The following is an 18,640-nucleotide window of genomic DNA, read 5'->3' on the forward strand; positions in this document are numbered from 1 at the left end:
TGCAGCGCCGCAAGGTTCACTCTGTGGGCTGACACAAACAGCCATCGAACACGATGATCCGGTAGACAGCAAGCGGGATGAGATGCCCACTCCCATAGGCCGCAGGAATAGCAGTCGAATCGACCAATCCCCACAAGCGGATCTCAGGGGGTCCAATCCGGGTCCGCACATCCAGGACAGCCAATCAGCAGCCGGCCTCGTTCAAACCATGCCCCGGTGGTGACATGGCCAGCTTGCCTATAAAAGGCAGAGCTGCAGCCCAATAAAGCCAGTGTCGATTACACTCCCTTGGTGTGCGAGTCTTCTTTCAACCATAGCGACCCTGCTACATGACCATTGTATCATTCTATAGCTAAGGATTGCAGGCAAGGAACAGATTCAAAGAGCTTCAGTTTCTGTTGCTCTACCAAAAAAAATCTACAAAATACCTGCCTTTCATACAGTTCATCTTTTAGGCTCCAGCCATTTTTAACCTTTCATAATATATATTCTGGACTGGGTCCATGAGTAAACTATAGTATGAACACCAGTATGACCAGCTGGTGGTTGGGTATAAAACCAGTCCCAGAAAACAGGCACAGAGTATTGTTGGGACACAGAGTCCAATGGATTAATTTTATCTTTACCATATACACGATGGGATAGTACAAAACATCCAGCAGCAGGTGCTGAGACTCACCATTGAACTGCTCGTTTCTTCTGGGCTTGTATGTTGAAACCAGCTAAATCAAAGCATTAGAGCCAGGAAATATGGTCACATCAGTTAGAGTAAAGCATCTGATTGGCAGACAGTTGGGATTGGTGAGTGACCAGGATTGTGCAGTTGGACTGTCTATACCCTCAGACCATATCGCCTCACCCCTCAACTACACACCCAATGGACTGTGTTTCTCTTCACTCTGTACCCTGCATTTCTACAAAATTGTACTTAAGTGACTCCATGTGTCCAAATCCCTACCTCCAAACTTCCACAAATACACATTTATCCATGGCACACCTATTAAGCATATGGCTACCAGTCCATCATGAGCCGTCAGCTGCTCAGGCTACAAACTCAAGATTTGGCTTTTACAAACTGCAACATAGAATATCAAAATCTACAGCACAGTCCAGGACCTTCAGCCCACAGTTGTGCTTCGGGAGAGAAAAACCCATGTCAATGCCCCAGCCCAGTGTCATAGGTAATCGAATGCATAAGCAAACTACTAATGGAAATATGACAATGTTGAAATAAGATATTAAAAACACCAACAAGCAGAGCCTGATACCACGATTGTTCCAACCTGATTGTCCAACCTTCAAGTTTGGATTAACACGGCCATTCAAATGTTCTTTTTATTAAAACATGTTAAAATATCACAACATCAAAAAAAATTTAAATGGAAGTATTTCAAAATGAGCTAATGAAGAATTTTCATACTTGTATTCAAAACCCTAGAGCTGGTCATGCTACCCTGAACTAATATTAAACAGACTGGACTCTTATGTCCCCTTCCCAATTTCCTTCTCCATTTGGTCCCTGCAAGTTCCATTGTAAAAATGTGAGTGTAAATAAATCTCAGCCTCATGTCATTGGGAGAATAAGATAAAAGAGCGAGGAAGACTAAGGCAAGAGGCTTCATTTGCCAGTTGGAACAGGAAGTTTATCACTGACCTTCGTCCTTTTCTCTACATTTCTATTAACAGTAATATTTGTACACACTGCCAGATCTTAAAATAGGCATGGATTCTACAAAATCTGGCTTCCAGTTACTGGATAACTGATCTTTTGTGTCTTATTTAAAAAGGAAATAAAATATTTTAGACCTTGTTCTGGCAGCTGTTACGGTCCTAAGAAATCATTTGAACTTCTGAACAACAAATAGTCCATTTGCAGCATGTGCCATTATCGACAGGTGTCCTTTTACACAGCAGAGTTTGGAATAAGGAAGGGGAGGTACGATACTCCTGTTCCATGTACAGTTCCTGTTATGTGCACTTCCACACACACACTGCTATATTGCCACCAAAATACATGTACAGAATGTTCTTCATCTCGTGTGTGACTTCAAAGGCAAAACCTTCACCAACCACGACGTGCCAGGAAGCTCCAAACTTTTTGTCCATTGTTTCTTTGATCATTTTGGCTGCAGTCTGTGAAAGAGAAGATTATTTTTCTCTGAAAATAGGAAAATGGATTATGAGTATCACACCAGAAACATAACGGCACAAACCAAACTAGCAGGCCCACGTCCTTTCCCCATCAGTAATTCTAGTGATCCAGTGCAGTACTGCCCCTTCAGCACAATATCTCCACTCAGCTGATCTACCGTGACCCCACATTCAAAGAAACGTGCCAATTAATCTGCTTCTGGCAATGGGGTCCTGGCAGTGCATTTGCACTGGCCTGGCACTGATACAATTCAGTAATGATTTGCCAAGGTAACAAAGCATGAGCCGCTGACCACACTTCAGATTCCTCACTTCTGCTCGACTGTTGAGCAGATACCACCGGGCAGAGTTCGCTGTTAATCAACTGTTAACCCATGCTTTACTTTCCAATATTTCACTCAATTGAAGTCGCAGCATGGAGTATACTGTATATGACAGCGTACAAGAGGGTCCTTGAACTTTAAAAATGTTGCCCCAAAACCAGGGTCATCTTATCTGCCGAGTACAAAATCCGAACCTGAACAGCAAAATTTCAGCACTCCCCTGCAGAGTCCATCCACACAGCCTGACCTGCCGTCGGCTCTGTACAGGTATTAAAGGGCTTGTTAAAGGAGCCAATGGTGGTTTATTTTAAAATATGCTAATAAAATTTAAACCTTTACTGAGTCCTTTGCTTTTAAAATATTGTGAATTAGTATATTAAATGTGCCTAACAGTATCACTCTGCTGGTCAGTGCCAGACTTGGGATAGTCATACAGCATATAGCTCAGAACCTACATTTTAGGTGGAAATTCGGGAGGGGGGGGTCGTCTAAAACTCGTCGTCTTTTTTATGGACCCACCCTAAGAGGCCCCTACATTATCGAAGAGCAGTTAAAGCTGGAGGTGCAGTTCTTCTTTCCCATTCAAAAAAAAGGATTTTGGAACCAGAGTTATCTTACAACAGCCTCTGATCAACACTTTACACCCCCTAACAACCAAAAGCCAATTGTAGCAGTTGAAGTACCATCACCACCATTCTCAAGGAGGGATGATTATCAGGATCACCAACATGCAGATCACAGATACAAAAGAGCAAGCTCTTTATCTCCAGTTTAAACAGGAGGAACAAATGTAAATGAAAGCACAAGGCATTGAATTGAGAAGTGCAATTCATCACATCATAGAGGAATCCTTGAGAAAACCACAGACAAGCATGTTAGCAAGTATGAAGACATACATGATTGGAAACAATTGTGGACTTCAGTAGGAAATCAAGAGAACATGAACCAGTCCTAATTGAAGGGTCAGTCAGCAGTGGAGCAGTCAACATCTCTGAAGATCTGTCCTGGAGCCCCCATGAAAATGCAATCATGAAGAAGGCCCGTCAGCAGCTATACTTTGAGATTTGGTACATGACCGAAGATTCTCAACAACTTCTACAGGTATACTGTGGAAAGCATTCTGGTTGGTATGCAGGCGCCAATGCTCAGTACAAGAAAAAAAATTTGAGGGTTGTTAACTCGGCCTGCGACATCACAGTCACCAGACTTCAGTCCATCGAGGACATCTAAAAGAGGCGTGTCTTAAGAAAGCAGCCTCTATCCTCAAGGACCCCCAACATCAGGCTTCACTCTGCTACCATTGAGGGGGGGTGGGGGAGGTACAGGAGCCTGAGGACGAGCACTAAGTAGCACAGGGACAGCTTGTTCCCCTCTGCCATCACATTCCTGAATGAACAATGAACCACAGACACGGCCTTCTTTTGTCTTTTCCTTGCACTATTTTTATTTATTTTGTAAAGTGGATTATAGAAATGATGCCTGCTGCAATTTCATGACATGTTCATGACAAGGAAAATTCTGATCCGATCTCCTCCTCCTACCGCTCTCCAAAGAGGCATGGACAGGCATTGAGGCAAAGTTCCGCATGCTAGGCTATTTCACCAGGAGAGACATCATGGTGACTTTCAGACACAGTGCAATATGTCTACAAAGTTCAACACAAACAGAACAAGGTATTTCATCCACACAAGACTCACCTCATTATTGGCAGAATATTTTTCACAAGCTGTGACACACAGTTCCATTGTTTCAACTTTCATTTCCTCCGGCATATCACAATGCTGAAAACAAAAGACTGAAATGAGGAGGAAACTCTCCTTAGTCACAAATCATTACAATTCAGTTCCTCCAAGAACCAATATGGCCAATATATTAAAGGTCAATATTTTTTGATTTCAGAATTAAAGTTGGGGGAAAATAGGCAGAAAATGAATCCAAGGCTAACCCAAGATTCTTTTTTTCCTGCAGGTGTGGCAAAATTACCACTTATTAGTCATGAAAAAGTGTGCATACATGTAAATTAAAAAACTGTAAATGGACAACGAATATAAACAAATTATTTTTTTAATCAATAAAGTGCACAAGTACTCCTTAAATGAGTCTTAGATTGTTTGTTGAGGAGGAGTAGCACCTGGTGGTGAAGGTCTTGTAGGACCTACATTTCTTTCCTGATGGTAGCAGCGAGAGCAGAGTGTGTGCTGGGTGGTGTGGATCCTTGATGATTTCAAGGATCCGACAGCAGCATTCCACGTAGATGTTCTCTATATTGGGCAAGAGTTTTACCTGGGATGTTCTAGGCTACCTTTTACAGGGCTTTACGTTCAGGTGTATTGTTGTCCCCATACGACACCACGAGATGCAGCCGGTCACCACAGTTTCCACCACACCTCTGTAGAAATTTGCCAGGGTTTATGGTGTCATACTGAACCTCCGTAAACTTCTGAAGTATAGGCACTGACATGCTTTCTTCATGATGTCATTTGTGTGTTCGGTCCAGGAAAGACTCTCTAAGATAATGACTCACAAGAACCTAAATCTGCTCACCCTCTCCTCTGATCACTGGATTGTGATCAATGAACCACAACCTCTGGCTTTCCCTTCCTGAAGTCAACAATCACCTCCTTAGTTTTGGTGACACTGAGTGCAAGGTTGTTGTTGGTGCACCATTCAGCCAAGTTTTCAATCTCCTCCTGTATCCTGACTCATTCCCTTCCTTTATACAATCCACTAGAGCATCGTTGGCAAATTTGTAGATGGCACTATTGTCGTACCGAGCCACACAGTGGTAAATGTAAAGTGACTCAAGCAGGGGGTTAATAATGCAGCCCTGTGGTGCTCCAGTACTGATGGAGATTGGGGAGAAGACATTTTTACCAATCCTCACTTATTGTGGTCTGGAGGGTAGGAAATCCATGATCCAATTACACAGTGGGGTATTGAGTCCTAGGTCTTGGAGTTTGCTGATCTTGCCTGAATAATTGGATCTTTCCTTCCACAACACCCTTTAACTAAAGAGAATCTCAAGTAGAGGATATATTGCTCCAAAGCCTCTCAACATTTTCAGTATCTAACACAAAGCTTATTGCAATCTGCTCCTGCACCCTACGCATTTTCATGTGGACCAGATAAAACCTATTTCCCCAATACTTTCCCCAAACCAGTAAGATCACAGACCACCTGCAGCATCCCAAGGGAAATCACCAGGTATTGCTCATATTTTTAAAAAAACCAATGACATCTTCACTTCTGAGTGGCAAAAGCCCAATACCACCATCAATCCCATTTATGGACATTTCCCACACACCTATATGCAGCTATGACAACGGGTATGACAACGGATATGAGCCGTTGTCATACCCACACTCCTGTTCGGCTCCGAATCATGGGTCCTCTACCGGCACCACCTACGGCTCCTAGAACGCTTCCACCAGCGTTGTCTCCGCTCCATCCTCAACATCCATTGGAGCGCTTACACCCCTAACGTCGAAGTACTCGAGATGGCAGAGGTCGACAGCATCGAGTCCACGCTGCTGAAGATCCAGCTGCGCTGGATGGGTCACGTCTCCAGAATGGAGGACCATCGCCTTCCCAAGATCGTGTTATATGGCGAGCTCTCCACTGGCCACCGTGACAGAGGTGCACCAAAGAAAAGGTACAAGGACTGCCTAAAGAAATCTCTTGGTGCCTGCCACATTGACCACCGCCAGTGGGCTGATAACGCCTCAAACCGTGCATCTTGGCGCCTCACAGTTTGGCGGGCAGCAACCTCCTTTGAAGAAGACCGCAGAGCCCACCTCACTGACAAAAGGCAAAGGAGGAAAAACCCAACACCCAACCCCAACCAACCAATTTTCCCTTGCAACCGCTGCAATCGTGTCTGCCTGTCCCGCATCGGACTTGTCAGCCACAAACGAGCCTGCAGCTGACGTGGACTTTTTACCCCCTCCATAAATCTTCGTCCGCGAAGCCAAGCCAAAGATATGCAGCTATAAAAATAACCTTTCTTGGCCCATCTGAGAGGTTTCAATTATAGCAATATCCAAATCAATAAGTGCATGTATTTTTACCAAACTTTATAGCATGAACAGATCAAATGATTAATGCATTTTCAATTTTTGCCAGCTAAACTGGTTTGGAGGCCTTTGATTTTTGGAGACAAATATGCCTTCAGTATATTAAAAGGCCTCACTTATTGGTTCATTTATTGTTGCAGAAGATGAAGAATCACTTTGGACTGCTACCTGTGAGAACATTGAGGCACCAACACTGTGGAGAGCCAGCAACACAGTCAGACGCAGCAGGTGACATTTACGATACAGGAGCCGGTTAGGCCTATGAATTATATGAGCTTTCAGCCCTATTTGGGAAGGAGGGTTAACCAGTTCAGTCGGACACTCACTCTGACAATGGGGAAGGTTTGAAGACGCCTGGAATCTGGCTCTTCCTTTTTTAGCTCAGGCTCTGCCATTACAGACAAGCTTTGCCCCTGTCGTGAGAGAAAACAAATAAAACTTAATATTTCCATTTCAAAACAATGATAGCATTACAAACTACAACAACTAAACTACTGGATTGCTAGAACTTTTAATTACCCTGTTCCTCATGATCAAGCATTCTCTCAGAGAAATGGCAGCAAGAGGCATTTTACTTGGATAGGTTTCATTGCAATGTCTCTATTCAAGGGATCCCCACCTGAAAAGACAGTTTTCAATGGAACGAATTCAATGATAATTTGATTGCTTCCAGGCTCACGGTTTATACTTCAGGGCGAGTTCCAATATAATTGAAACCAGTGCAAATCCTGGAAGTGGGACGATCTGTACAGACCTGTAACAGTTGAGTAACTCAGATCAGCACACCTAAAGAATCAAGTTACCAGTCTTCCACGAGGTAATCTTAGCAATGTTACTAAATTTAAAAAACCTCACTCCTAAATCTACCATTGGAAGATATTCTCCTGCTGATCCAGGCAGCACTTATTCATTTAGAACTTACTCCACAAGAGTAAAGGGATATCAATCGGGCAACGTGATTATAGCGTAAGCAATCAGGGTTTGAATCCCACAGTCCGTAAGGGGCTTCTATATTCTCCCATGACCTGAGTGGGTTTCCTCCAGTTTCCTGACACACTTCAAAATGTACTGGGGTTATAAGTCCATTAAGCAGCACAAGTTCATGGGCTGAAAGGGCCTTTCTAAAAAAATTTTTATTTAAAAATGAGGAGTAAATCAGTTCAGAGAACACCAATGTGTCAGAGTTGAAATTTATTTTATCACCTAAAAAAAGGCGTTAAAAATAATTCTGCTCATCTCAGGATCACATTGTATCAAATTGAATCAAATGTGACATTTGCTTCCATCAATCCAAGATCAGAAGGACTATTGCTTTAATATTGCTCAAGACCATTAAACCATCAAAGGAACTTTTTTGTAATTTTCCCAGCCCATCTCTGATCTGTAATAAAAGAATCATTTCACAGAAAGGGATAATTAGAACAAAACAATCCCAGTAGATTCTACAAAAAGTATTGCAGCAGACATTGCCAAACAATTCATCAAGTGAAAATCATGTGGTCTACAGAGACCATCAAACACGTTCCCTTCAATCCTGAAACCTTCAACTCGAAACCTGTGAATTCTCCTCAGCACAAAATCTAAACAGAGTTACAAGCTGGCTGTCACAGCTTGTTGAAAAACCTGTCTCCACTTGACAATACCTACACATCACTGGCCAGTGAGCAAGACAATCAAGACAAATTGTTCTTATATGCTAAACCCACTTAGCTACAATAGCACCACCATCCCACATAGGTCTCTCCTTCCCACAGCACTAATTGTAGTAAAAAAACAATGCTGGAGAAATAGCAGGTCAAACAGTATACTTTATAAACAAAGAACATAACCAACATTTCAGGGATTAAGGCCTTCATCAAGGTATGAGCAAAATGTAGGCAGGCTCAAACAAAATGGTGGGAGGGGAAGGCGGCCAGGCAAACAAACAAAATGGTGGCCGGGGGGGCGGGGAGGAGCACAGGCCTACAGGCAGGAGGTAATAGATGGATAAGGGTGGGAAGGCACATCAGAAAGCAGGAGGAGGGCGGGATTGCTCTGTGAATGGAAAGAGAGAAAGAACAGGGAGTAGTCTAGTAGAAACCAGAAAACTAACCTGGTTAGAGAGTGTACAGACAGGCCCAGTTCCATATTGACATGTTTGTTCATGGCCTTGTACTGTGAAACCTGCAAATTGGAGGAGCAACACCTCATATTCCATCTGGGTGCTCTTCAACCAGATGGCACAAACATCTACTTCTCCAGTTTCTGCTGGTCTACTCTCCATTTTCCCCCATCCCCCTGTCTTCTTTCCTCCAACCTTTCCCTCTCCATTCACAGTCATCTCCTCTCCCCCACCCCTGGCTTGATGTGCCCTCCCTCCCTTATTGACTTCCAGCCTGTGGGATCGTGTTTTTCCCTTGCCCCTCCCCTCATTTTTTTTCAGGAGCCAGTCTACATTTTGCTCAAACTTTGATGAAGGGCTCAAGTGCAAAAAGATGGTTTTGCAGTAGTCCACCCTTATCCACAAGGCATACATTCTAAGAGGCCCTGCAAATGCCTGAAACTGCAGGTAGTACAGAACACTCTGTTTTTTACCTTACATACCTCTGATAAAGTTTAATGTGTAGCGGCAGCTCCACTGCTACTGAAAGAACACACAACCAGACAGGTTGAGCTCAGTGAGCAAAACTGGTTTATTGCTGGCTGCTGGGCTGGACTTGTAGTCCCAGCCCGGACCTGTCTGAGAACCACGCTGGAAAGTATGAGTGTCCACCAGACACCTACCCCGAATGTCCACCAGAAGCCCGTGGGAGAGGAGGAAGTCAGCACCCAGGATGGCGGTCAGAAGGGACGAGACAGTGAACCTCCACGAGAACTTTCGTCAGCTGATTTGGAAGTGGACTGTCTTGTTTCCATATGTCCAGATCTCTGTGCATTGGCTGCACGGAGGGGAGGTCCTCGAGGTCGGTTCTTGGACTCGATGGCCGTGGCCGGGATGATGCTGATCTGGGACCCAGTGTCGATGAGGAACCGTCAGCCGCTGACTGAGTCCCACAGGTAGAGGAGACTGTGTCCTTGGCCAGCCGCTGCAGCCATTAACAGTAGCCGGCCTGCTCATTTCCCTTGAACGACTAGGGCTGAGGACACTTCCAAGCCTTGGCTCTCTAGTGCTGGTGGTAGAAGCAGAGGCCTGGAGTGAATGCCATGCCCCTGGTTAAGCCCCTGCAAGGGATGGATGCGCTACCGTAGTGCTAGGGGGTGGGCTTGGCGTGGTCATGCCCATGCCTCGTGACCTGCTGGACTGCTGAGCCCTCCAAGAATCACTCGAGCCATAGCTCGGGCCTTCTGAGTGATCTTCCTCGGGTCAGTAAAACTCTCTTGGGCCATCTCTGGCAGATGGTCGAGGAAAATGTGCTTGAAGAGTGGGCAGTTGGTGTGATCACCCATGAGCGCGAGCATCTCGTCCATCAGCTCCATCGGGGACCTGTCCCACAAGGCGTCGAGGTGCAGCATCCGAGTGGCACGCTGGCAACTGGATAGTCCAAGGGATCCGGTGAGTATTTGCTTGATGGTCTCTTATTTGTCTTTGGCGCGTGGGTGCTGAACGAGGTGCAGCAAGCGTTTGGCAGTGGTCTGGTCCAGGGCGGTGACCACATGGTAGAATTTGGTAATGTTAAATAAAATTTGGCGGAGGTGAAACTGAGCCTCCGCATGTCTGAACCAGGTCTCCGGCTCCTGAACCCAGAAGTCAGTCAACTTGACGGCTATAGCACTGATCCCAGGTTCTCCATGATGGGTTCAAATATGTTTGAACCAGTCGGGGTCACCAATTGTAGCGGCAGCTACACTACTACTGAAAGACACAAACCAGACAGGTTGAGCTCAGTGAGCAGAACTGATTTATTGCAGGCTGCTGGGTTGGACTTGTACTCCTAGCCCAGAACTGGCTGAGAATGGCGCTGACGTCTCCTGGGCGTCACGTGGTCTCCAAGCACGGGCTTCTGAGCCCTGTGCTGAGAAGAAGGGGAAACCCCCAATGGCACCATTTTGGCCAGCTGCCCCACCACGTGGATTACAAGCGAGGGCGCCGGACACGCCGGCCTGAGCGAGGGCGCCGGACACGCCGGCCTGAGCGAGGGCGCCGGACACGCCGGCCTGAGCGAGGGCGCCGGACACGCCGGCCTGAGCGAGGGCGCCGGACACGCCGGCCTGAGCGAGGGCGCCGGACACGCCGGCCTGAGCGAGGGCGCCGGACACGCCGGCCTGAGCGAGGGCGCCGGACACGCCGGCCTGAGCGAGGGCGCCGGACACGCCGGCCTGAGCGAGGGCGCCGGACACGCCGGCCTGAGCGAGGGCGCCGGACACGCCGGCCTGAGCGAGGGCGCCGGACACGCCGGCCTGAGCGAGGGCGCCGGACACGCCGGCCTGAGCGAGGGCGCCGGACACGCCGGCCTGAGCGAGGGCGCCGGACACGCCGGCCTGAGCGAGGGCGCCGGACACGCCGGCCTGAGCGAGGGCGCCGGACACGCCGGCCTGAGCGAGGGCGCCGGACACGCCGGCCTGAGCGAGGGCGCCGGACACGCCGGCCTGAGCGAGGGCGCCGGACACGCCGGCCTGAGCGAGGGCGCCGGACACGCCGGCCTGAGCGAGGGCGCCGGACACGCCGGCCTGAGCGAGGGCGCCGGACACGCCGGCCTGAGCGAGGGCGCCGGACACGCCGGCCTGAGCGAGGGCGCCGGACACGCCGGCCTGAGCGAGGGCGCCGGACACGCCGGCCTGAGCGAGGGCGCCGGACACGCCGGCCTGAGCGAGGGCGCCGGACACGCCGGCCTGAGCGAGGGCGCCGGACACGCCGGCCTGAGCGAGGGCGCCGGACACGCCGGCCTGAGCGAGGGCGCCGGACACGCCGGCCTGAGCGAGGGCGCCGGACACGCCGGCCTGAGCGAGGGCGCCGGACACGCCGGCCTGAGCGAGGGCGCCGGACACGCCGGCCTGAGCGAGGGCGCCGGACACGCCGGCCTGAGCGAGGGCGCCGGACACGCCGGCCTGAGCGAGGGCGCCGGACACGCCGGCCTGAGCGAGGGCGCCGGACACGCCGGCCTGAGCGAGGGCGCCGGACACGCCGGCCTGAGCGAGGGCGCCGGACACGCCGGCCTGAGCGAGGGCGCCGGACACGCCGGCCTGAGCGAGGGCGCCGGACACGCCGGCCTGAGCGAGGGCGCCGGACACGCCGGCCTGAGCGAGGGCGCCGGACACGCCGGCCTGAGCGAGGGCGCCGGACACGCCGGCCTGAGCGAGGGCGCCGGACACGCCGGCCTGAGCGAGGGCGCCGGACACGCCGGCCTGAGCGAGGGCGCCGGACACGCCGGCCTGAGCGAGGGCGCCGGACACGCCGGCCTGAGCGAGGGCGCCGGACACGCCGGCCTGAGCGAGGGCGCCGGACACGCCGGCCTGAGCGAGGGCGCCGGACACGCCGGCCTGAGCGAGGGCGCCGGACACGCCGGCCTGAGCGAGGGCGCCGGACACGCCGGCCTGAGCGAGGGCGCCGGACACGCCGGCCTGAGCGAGGGCGCCGGACACGCCGGCCTGAGCGAGGGCGCCGGACACGCCGGCCTGAGCGAGGGCGCCGGACACGCCGGCCTGAGCGAGGGCGCCGGACACGCCGGCCTGAGCGAGGGCGCCGGACACGCCGGCCTGAGCGAGGGCGCCGGACACGCCGGCCTGAGCGAGGGCGCCGGACACGCCGGCCTGAGCGAGGGCGCCGGACACGCCGGCCTGAGCGAGGGCGCCGGACACGCCGGCCTGAGCGAGGGCGCCGGACACGCCGGCCTGAGCGAGGGCGCCGGACACGCCGGCCTGAGCGAGGGCGCCGGACACGCCGGCCTGAGCGAGGGCGCCGGACACGCCGGCCTGAGCGAGGGCGCCGGACACGCCGGCCTGAGCGAGGGCGCCGGACACGCCGGCCTGAGCGAGGGCGCCGGACACGCCGGCCTGAGCGAGGGCGCCGGACACGCCGGCCTGAGCGAGGGCGCCGGACACGCCGGCCTGAGCGAGGGCGCCGGACACGCCGGCCTGAGCGAGGGCGCCGGACACGCCGGCCTGAGCGAGGGCGCCGGACACGCCGGCCTGAGCGAGGGCGCCGGACACGCCGGCCTGAGCGAGGGCGCCGGACACGCCGGCCTGAGCGAGGGCGCCGGACACGCCGGCCTGAGCGAGGGCGCCGGACACGCCGGCCTGAGCGAGGGCGCCGGACACGCCGGCCTGAGCGAGGGCGCCGGACACGCCGGCCTGAGCGAGGGCGCCGGACACGCCGGCCTGAGCGAGGGCGCCGGACACGCCGGCCTGAGCGAGGGCGCCGGACACGCCGGCCTGAGCGAGGGCGCCGGACACGCCGGCCTGAGCGAGGGCGCCGGACACGCCGGCCTGAGCGAGGGCGCCGGACACGCCGGCCTGAGCGAGGGCGCCGGACACGCCGGCCTGAGCGAGGGCGCCGGACACTCCGGCCTGAGCGAGGGCGCCGGACACGCCGGCCTGAGCGAGGGCGCCGGACACGCCGGCCTGAGCGAGGGCGCCGGACACGCCGGCCTGAGCGAGGGCGCCGGACACCCCCTCCTCCCACCCCCTCCCCACCACCCTTCCCTCCCCCTCCTCCTCCTCCCCACCTCCCTTCCCTCCCCCTCCTCCTCCTCCCCACCTCCCTTCCCTCCCCCTCCTCCTCCTCCCCACCTCCCTTCCCTCCCCCTCCTCCTCCTCCCCACCTCCCTTCCCTCCCCCTCCTCCTCCCCACCTCCCTTCCCTCCCCCTCCTCCTCCCCACCTCCCTTCCCTCCCCCTCCTCCTCCCCACCTCCCTTCCCTCCTCCTCCCCACCTCCCTTCCCTCCCCCTCCCCACCTCCCTTCCCTCCCCCTCCCCACCTCCCTTCCCTCCCCCTCCCCACCTCCCTTCCCTCCCCCTCCCCACCTCCCTACCCTCCCCCTCCCCACCTCCCTTCCCTCCCCCTCCCCACCTCCCTTCCCTCCCCCTCCCCACCTCCCTTCCCTCCCCCTCCCCACCTCCCTTCCCTCCTCCTCCCCACCCTTCCCTCTCCCTCCTCCCCACCACCCTTCCCTCCCCCTCCTCCCCACCACCCTTCCCTCCCCCGCCTCCTCCCCACCACCCTTCCCTCCCCCGCCTCCTCCCCACCACCCTTCCCTCCCCGCCTCCTCCCCACCACCCTTCCCTCCCCCGCCTCCTCCCCACCACCCTTCCCTCCCCCGCCTCCTCCCCACCACCCTTCCCTCCCCCGCCTCCTCCCCACCACCCTTCCCTCTCCTGCCTCCTCCCCACCACCCTTCCCGCCCCCCTCCCCCCCACCACCCTTCCCTCCCCCTCCTCCTCCCCACCACCCTTCCCACCCCCTCCTCCTCCCCACCACCCTTCCCACCCCCTCCTCCTCCCCACCACCCTTCCCACCCCCTCCTCCTCCCCACCACCCTTCCCTCCCCCTCCTCCTCCCCACCACCCTTCCCTCCTCCTCCTCCTCCCCACCACCCTTCCCGCCGCCTCCTCCCCACCACCCTTCCCTCCCCCTCCTCCTCCCCACCACCCTTCCCTCCCCCTCCTCCTCCCCACCACCCTTCCCTCCGCCTCCTCCCCACCACCCTTCCCTCCGCCTCCTCCCCACCACCCTTCCCTCCGCCTCCTCCCCACCACCCTTCCCTCCGCCTCCTCCCCACCACCCTTCCCTCCGCCTCCTCCCCACCACCCTTCCCTCCGCCTCCTCCCCACCACCCTTCCCTCCGCCTCCTCCCCACCACCCTTCCCTCCGCCTCCTCCCCACCACCCTTCCCTCCGCCTCCTCCCCACCACCCTTCCCTCCGCCTCCTCCCCACCACCCTTCCCTCCGCCTCCTCCCCACCACCCTTCCCTCCGCCTCCTCCCCACCACCCTTCCCTCCGCCTCCTCCCCACCACCCTTCCCTCCGCCTCCTCCCCACCACCCTTCCCTCCGCCTCCTCCCCACCACCCTTCCCTCCGCCTCCTCCCCACCACCCTTCCCTCCGCCTCCTCCCCACCACCCTTCCCTCCGCCTCCTCCCCACCACCCTTCCCTCCCCTCCCCATCCCCTCCTCCCACCACCCTATCCCTTTCCCTCCCCTCCCCCTCCTCTCCTGCCTTTCCTCCCCATCACTCCAACCCTTTCCCTCTCCCCCTTCTAAATTTTCACCCCCCTTTTCCCCACCTCGCCGCACTTCACCATCACCAAAAACAATGCAAAATGTAGAACCAAAACGCGCCAGGCCCAACCCTAAACCCCCCCAACCAACCCCACAGGGAGACTCACCCTCGACGGGACCTCCCTGCAACTCAGCCGTTGTTAGGGACAGCATCCGGGTCCTGGTAACCGTAGTTCAAGAAAGGCCCGCCCATCGGCCTAGGAGATTGGCTAGTTCATCACATCTTCAACTAGCCATTGGTTATCATCGTTGCCACTCACGCTGCCCGCCCAACCTACGTCACTGGACGAGAGACCCATCCATCACCCTCGCCCGCCTGAGCCCCATTCGCTGGACGTCGAATGGCGGTGAAAGGACTGGCCATCGAATCCTCACCACGGCTTTCATTTCTCGAAGTAACTCAGAAACTGCTCTCAGGCAGAGCTGGGTGGGTTGCCTGGGTGAAAATCTGCGTCTTAGCAACCGATTGAAGCGGAAGTGCCGCCTTTGTCGATCGCTGATTGGTCAGTTTGGATGGCGGGGGCGGGGATTGGGAGAGCAGATGAGGTAAGTTCCCAAAGTTTCCAGATTTATTGCCAGAGTACATAATAAACAGTCCTGAGATCCTTTCTCCTGCAGAATTACCACTTATTGGTAGTGCAAAAGGATTGTAGACGTGTAAACAAACTGACTGCAATCCAGAGAGAAAAACATCCTTCAATGAGTCCCTGATTGAGTTTGTGGTTGAGGAGTCTGATGGTTGGAGGGGCAGCAACTGTTCCTGAACCTGGTGGCACCTGCACCTCTTTCCTCATGGCAGCAGTGAGAACAGAGTGTGTGCCGGGTGGTGTGGACCCTCGACAATTGCTGCCCCTCTCCGATGGTGGCGTTCCCTGTAGATGCTATTAATGGTGTGATGTCCTGGGCTGTGTCCCCTACATTTTACACTCAGGTGTTTTGGAGGAGATCCTGTGACCTTTGAAACTTCACTAAGAGTGAGGTGGGTATTTTTTTATGCCCTGAGTGTCACCTTGGCCTCCTTGACCATTCTACAGATATCTGTTTGGAATTATCAATGACTCCCCACCCCCATTAATCCTTTGGGACAGATTTCCAAGGGTGAATCAACCCCTGCAAATCAGGACCAAAACGGCCTTCCCTTGACTCAGAATTCCTCATCCAGAGGAAGGAACCATCACCCCTGCATCCTGCATGGCCAGAATCAGTTGAGTTCAAGTTTATTCAAGATTTCTTTATTGTCTTGTAATAAAAACAGTGCAATATTACAACAGAATTTGCTTTCATCTGTTGCAAGAAATTTCATGAAGTGCCTCTTACAGTCAAAGAAAGAAAAGTATTTCTCTTGGTCCCCTGTCATCTGATTGTATATTAAATTTTTACAGTTAAATTTAGACATACAGGCCCCTCCAGCCCATGAGTCCTTGCCACCCAATTGACCTACAACCCCCGGTATATTTTGAAGGGTGGGTGCAAACCGGAGGAATCGGAGGAAACCCATGCAGTCTTTGAGGATAGAGACTCATTTTTAGGACACCGCCTCATGTAGATGTCCTCAATGGAGTGAAGTCTGGTGCCTGTAATGTCACAGGCCAAGTTACCAACCCTCTGGAGTTTATTCTTGTCCTGAAAGTTGGCCTCCAAACCAGGCAGTGTTGCAGCCAGCCACAATGCTCTCCACGGTACACCTGTAGAAGTTTACGAGAGTCTTCAGTGACGTACCAAATCTCCTCAGACACCTCACAAAGTATAGCCACTGGTGAGCCTTCTCTGTGATTGCATCAACATGGAGGCTCCAGGACAGATTCTCGGAGATGTTGACACCCAGGAATTTGAAGTACTTGACCCTCTCCACTACTGAGCTCCTGATGAAGATCTGGTCGTGTTCCCCTGACTTCCTCCTGAAGTCCACAATCATCTCCTTGACTTTTCTGACATTGAGTGCAAGGTTGTTGTCGTTACACCATTCAACGAGCTGATCTATCTTCCTCTTGTTCTCTTTCTCATTGCAGTTTGTGATTCTACCGACAACTGTGTAGATGGCATTAGAATTGTGACTGTCTAGAGCAGTGGGCTAAGCACCTATGTTGATAATCAGTGAAGAGGAGGTGATGTTATTTCCAATTCATACTGACTGTGGTCTTCAGAGGGGGGTACAGAGGCCTAGAGTTTGTAGCTTCTTGATCAGCTCTGAGGGAATTATGGTACTGAAGGCCGAGCTGTAGTCGATGAAGAGCAGCCATATGTATGAATTGCTGTTTTCGAGGTGATATAGAGCTGTGGAGAGCCAGTGATACTGCATCTGCTGTGGAGCGATTGTGATGATAGGCGAATTGCAGTGAGTCCAGATCTTTCTGGCCATGACCAACCTCTCAAAGCATTTCACCACAGTAGAAGTTAGTGCTACTGGTGATGGTCTTTGAGGCAGCTCACATAGCTCTTCTTGGGAACCGGGATAATTGATGCTCTTTTGAAGCTGGTGGGAACCTCTAACTGCCATCATGAGAGGTCGAAAATTTCCAAGAACACTCAGGCTAATTGGTTGGTGCAGATTTTCTGTACCCTGCCAGATACGCTGTTAGGTCCTGACACCTTGCGGTGGAAAAAGAGACTCCAGAATAGTGATATTTTCCCCCAAGTTGCTCAGGTCCAAGATGCAGAATATTCTTGTGGGGGAGGCGGAGGGTGAGCAGCCAGAGTCGTGGCAAATGACTTAGGCAGGACTGGGGTAGAGATCCTGTAAAGTAAATTCAGGGAGTTAGGAAAGAGGCTGAAGAGCAGAACCTCCAAGGTGGTCATCTCTGGATGACTCCCGGTGCCAAGAGCCAGGGAAGGTGAGGACAGGAAGATCGCGCAGACAAATGAGTGGCTGAGGAGATGGTGCAGGGGGTAGGGTTTCAAGTTCTGGGATTGTTAGGGAGAGGGCGACCTGTACGAATGGGATGGGTTACACCTGAACCCAAGAGGAACCAATACCCTGCAGAGGTTTTCTAATACTGTTGAGGGTGGGGTTGAGGGGTTTAAATTGGATTTGCAGGGGGGTGGGAATAAAAGTGAAAAAAGCAGCAGAACAGTGAGTTGGGTCACAAGTAGAGACAGCTGGTAGGGAGTTTGTGTGGAAGGACAGGCAGTTAGGACAAAACAGCAGCCATGAGGATAAGTTGGAATGCAACAGGGACACAGAGCAAAATGTAACGAATAAAGGGATAAAGGTTGGCGGGTATGATGTGGCCATCGCAGAGTCATGAATATCATTAGGAGCTGTATGTCCAGTTATTCGAATGGATAGGCAGGTAAGCTGAAGAGGTGGTGTGGCCTTGTTGGTAAGGAACAATATTAAATCATTAGAAAGAAGTGACATAGGATCAAAAGATCTGGAATGATTTTAGGTTGAGTTAAAAAATGACAAGGGGTAAAAAGACACTGTTGGCCTCCAAACAGTCGCCGGGGGATGTGTATTTAAGGCAGAGATTGATAGGTTCTGAATTAGCCAGGGCATCAAAGGTTGTGGAGAGAAGGCCGGGCAGTGGGGCTGAGTGGGGAAATGGATCAGTTCGTGATTAAATGGTGGGACACACTCGATAGGCTGAACAGCTTATTTCTGCTCCTCTGTCTGATGGTCTTAAAAGGTCAACCATTCCTATTCACCCACTGCTGCCTGACCCATTTGAGTTCCTTCAGAAGATTGTGTTTAGCTTCAGATTTCAGCCGTTGCAGTCTCCGGCGTGTCTGGAGGTTTATATCAATATTGTATGCGATCCCTGCAGCAGAAACTATTCACGTAGCATTCACTAATATGAGAAATATTCGTAGCATTTGCCAATGACCTCAGTGCATGATAGAACAGAGAGGCCACGCTCATCTGAGCAGGGAATACAGAAACAGATGCTGGAATCTTGAGC

At 52.9% G+C, this 18,640-nt stretch overlaps 2 protein-coding genes across 4 annotated transcripts in view; one reads left to right on the plus strand and one right to left on the minus strand.

Moving 5' to 3' along the window:
* Positions 1-1,317: 1,317 nt before the first annotated feature.
* On the minus strand, positions 1,318-14,947 carry LOC138748158 (dynein axonemal light chain 4-like). Of its 3 annotated transcripts, XM_069907915.1 has the most exons (5): positions 14,849-14,863; positions 7,067-7,166; positions 6,874-6,960; positions 4,172-4,255; positions 1,318-2,133 (listed from the first exon to the last, which is right to left on the minus strand). In XM_069907915.1, the coding sequence occupies exons 2-5, from the start codon at positions 7,115-7,117 to the stop codon at positions 1,969-1,971; spliced, it is 387 nt and encodes a 128-aa protein (XP_069764016.1). In that variant the 5' UTR covers positions 7,118-7,166; positions 14,849-14,863; the 3' UTR covers positions 1,318-1,968. The 3 variants fall into 3 exon arrangements, with proteins under 3 accessions (XP_069764016.1, XP_069764017.1, XP_069764018.1); XM_069907916.1 differs by lacking the exon at positions 7,067-7,166 and having other exon boundaries at positions 14,849-14,947; XM_069907917.1 differs by lacking the exons at positions 7,067-7,166; positions 14,849-14,863 and adding an exon at positions 8,640-8,690.
* LOC138748044 (uncharacterized) overlaps positions 10,480-18,640 on the plus strand; it is a 61,182-nt gene continuing 53,021 nt past the window's right edge. Inside the window, exons 1-2 of the mRNA XM_069907741.1 lie at positions 10,480-10,536; positions 14,839-15,287. Of these exons, the coding sequence (XP_069763842.1) occupies positions 10,480-10,536; positions 14,839-15,287 (506 nt within the window). The remainder of the gene's footprint in view (positions 10,537-14,838; positions 15,288-18,640) is intronic.

This window comes from Narcine bancroftii, chromosome 13 (genome assembly GCF_036971445.1).
Source record: "Narcine bancroftii isolate sNarBan1 chromosome 13, sNarBan1.hap1, whole genome shotgun sequence".
Classification (NCBI taxonomy): Eukaryota; Metazoa; Chordata; class Chondrichthyes; order Torpediniformes; family Narcinidae; genus Narcine; species Narcine bancroftii.

What these genes read in the sequence shown, in the direction of transcription:
- LOC138748158 (XM_069907915.1), bottom strand. Translation starts at nt 7,117, where the DNA reads ATGCCTCTTGCTGCCATTTCTCTGAGAGAATGCTTGATCATGAGGAAC. An exon ending in AAACCTTCCCCATTGTCAGA is followed by an intron (nt 4,256 to 6,873) that starts GTGAGTGTCCGA and finishes TTTTGTTTTCAG; the next exon opens with CATTGTGATATGCCGGAGGA. An exon ending in AATATTCTGCCAATAATGAG is followed by an intron (nt 2,134 to 4,171) that starts GTGAGTCTTGTG and finishes TCTCTTTCACAG; the next exon opens with ACTGCAGCCAAAATGATCAA.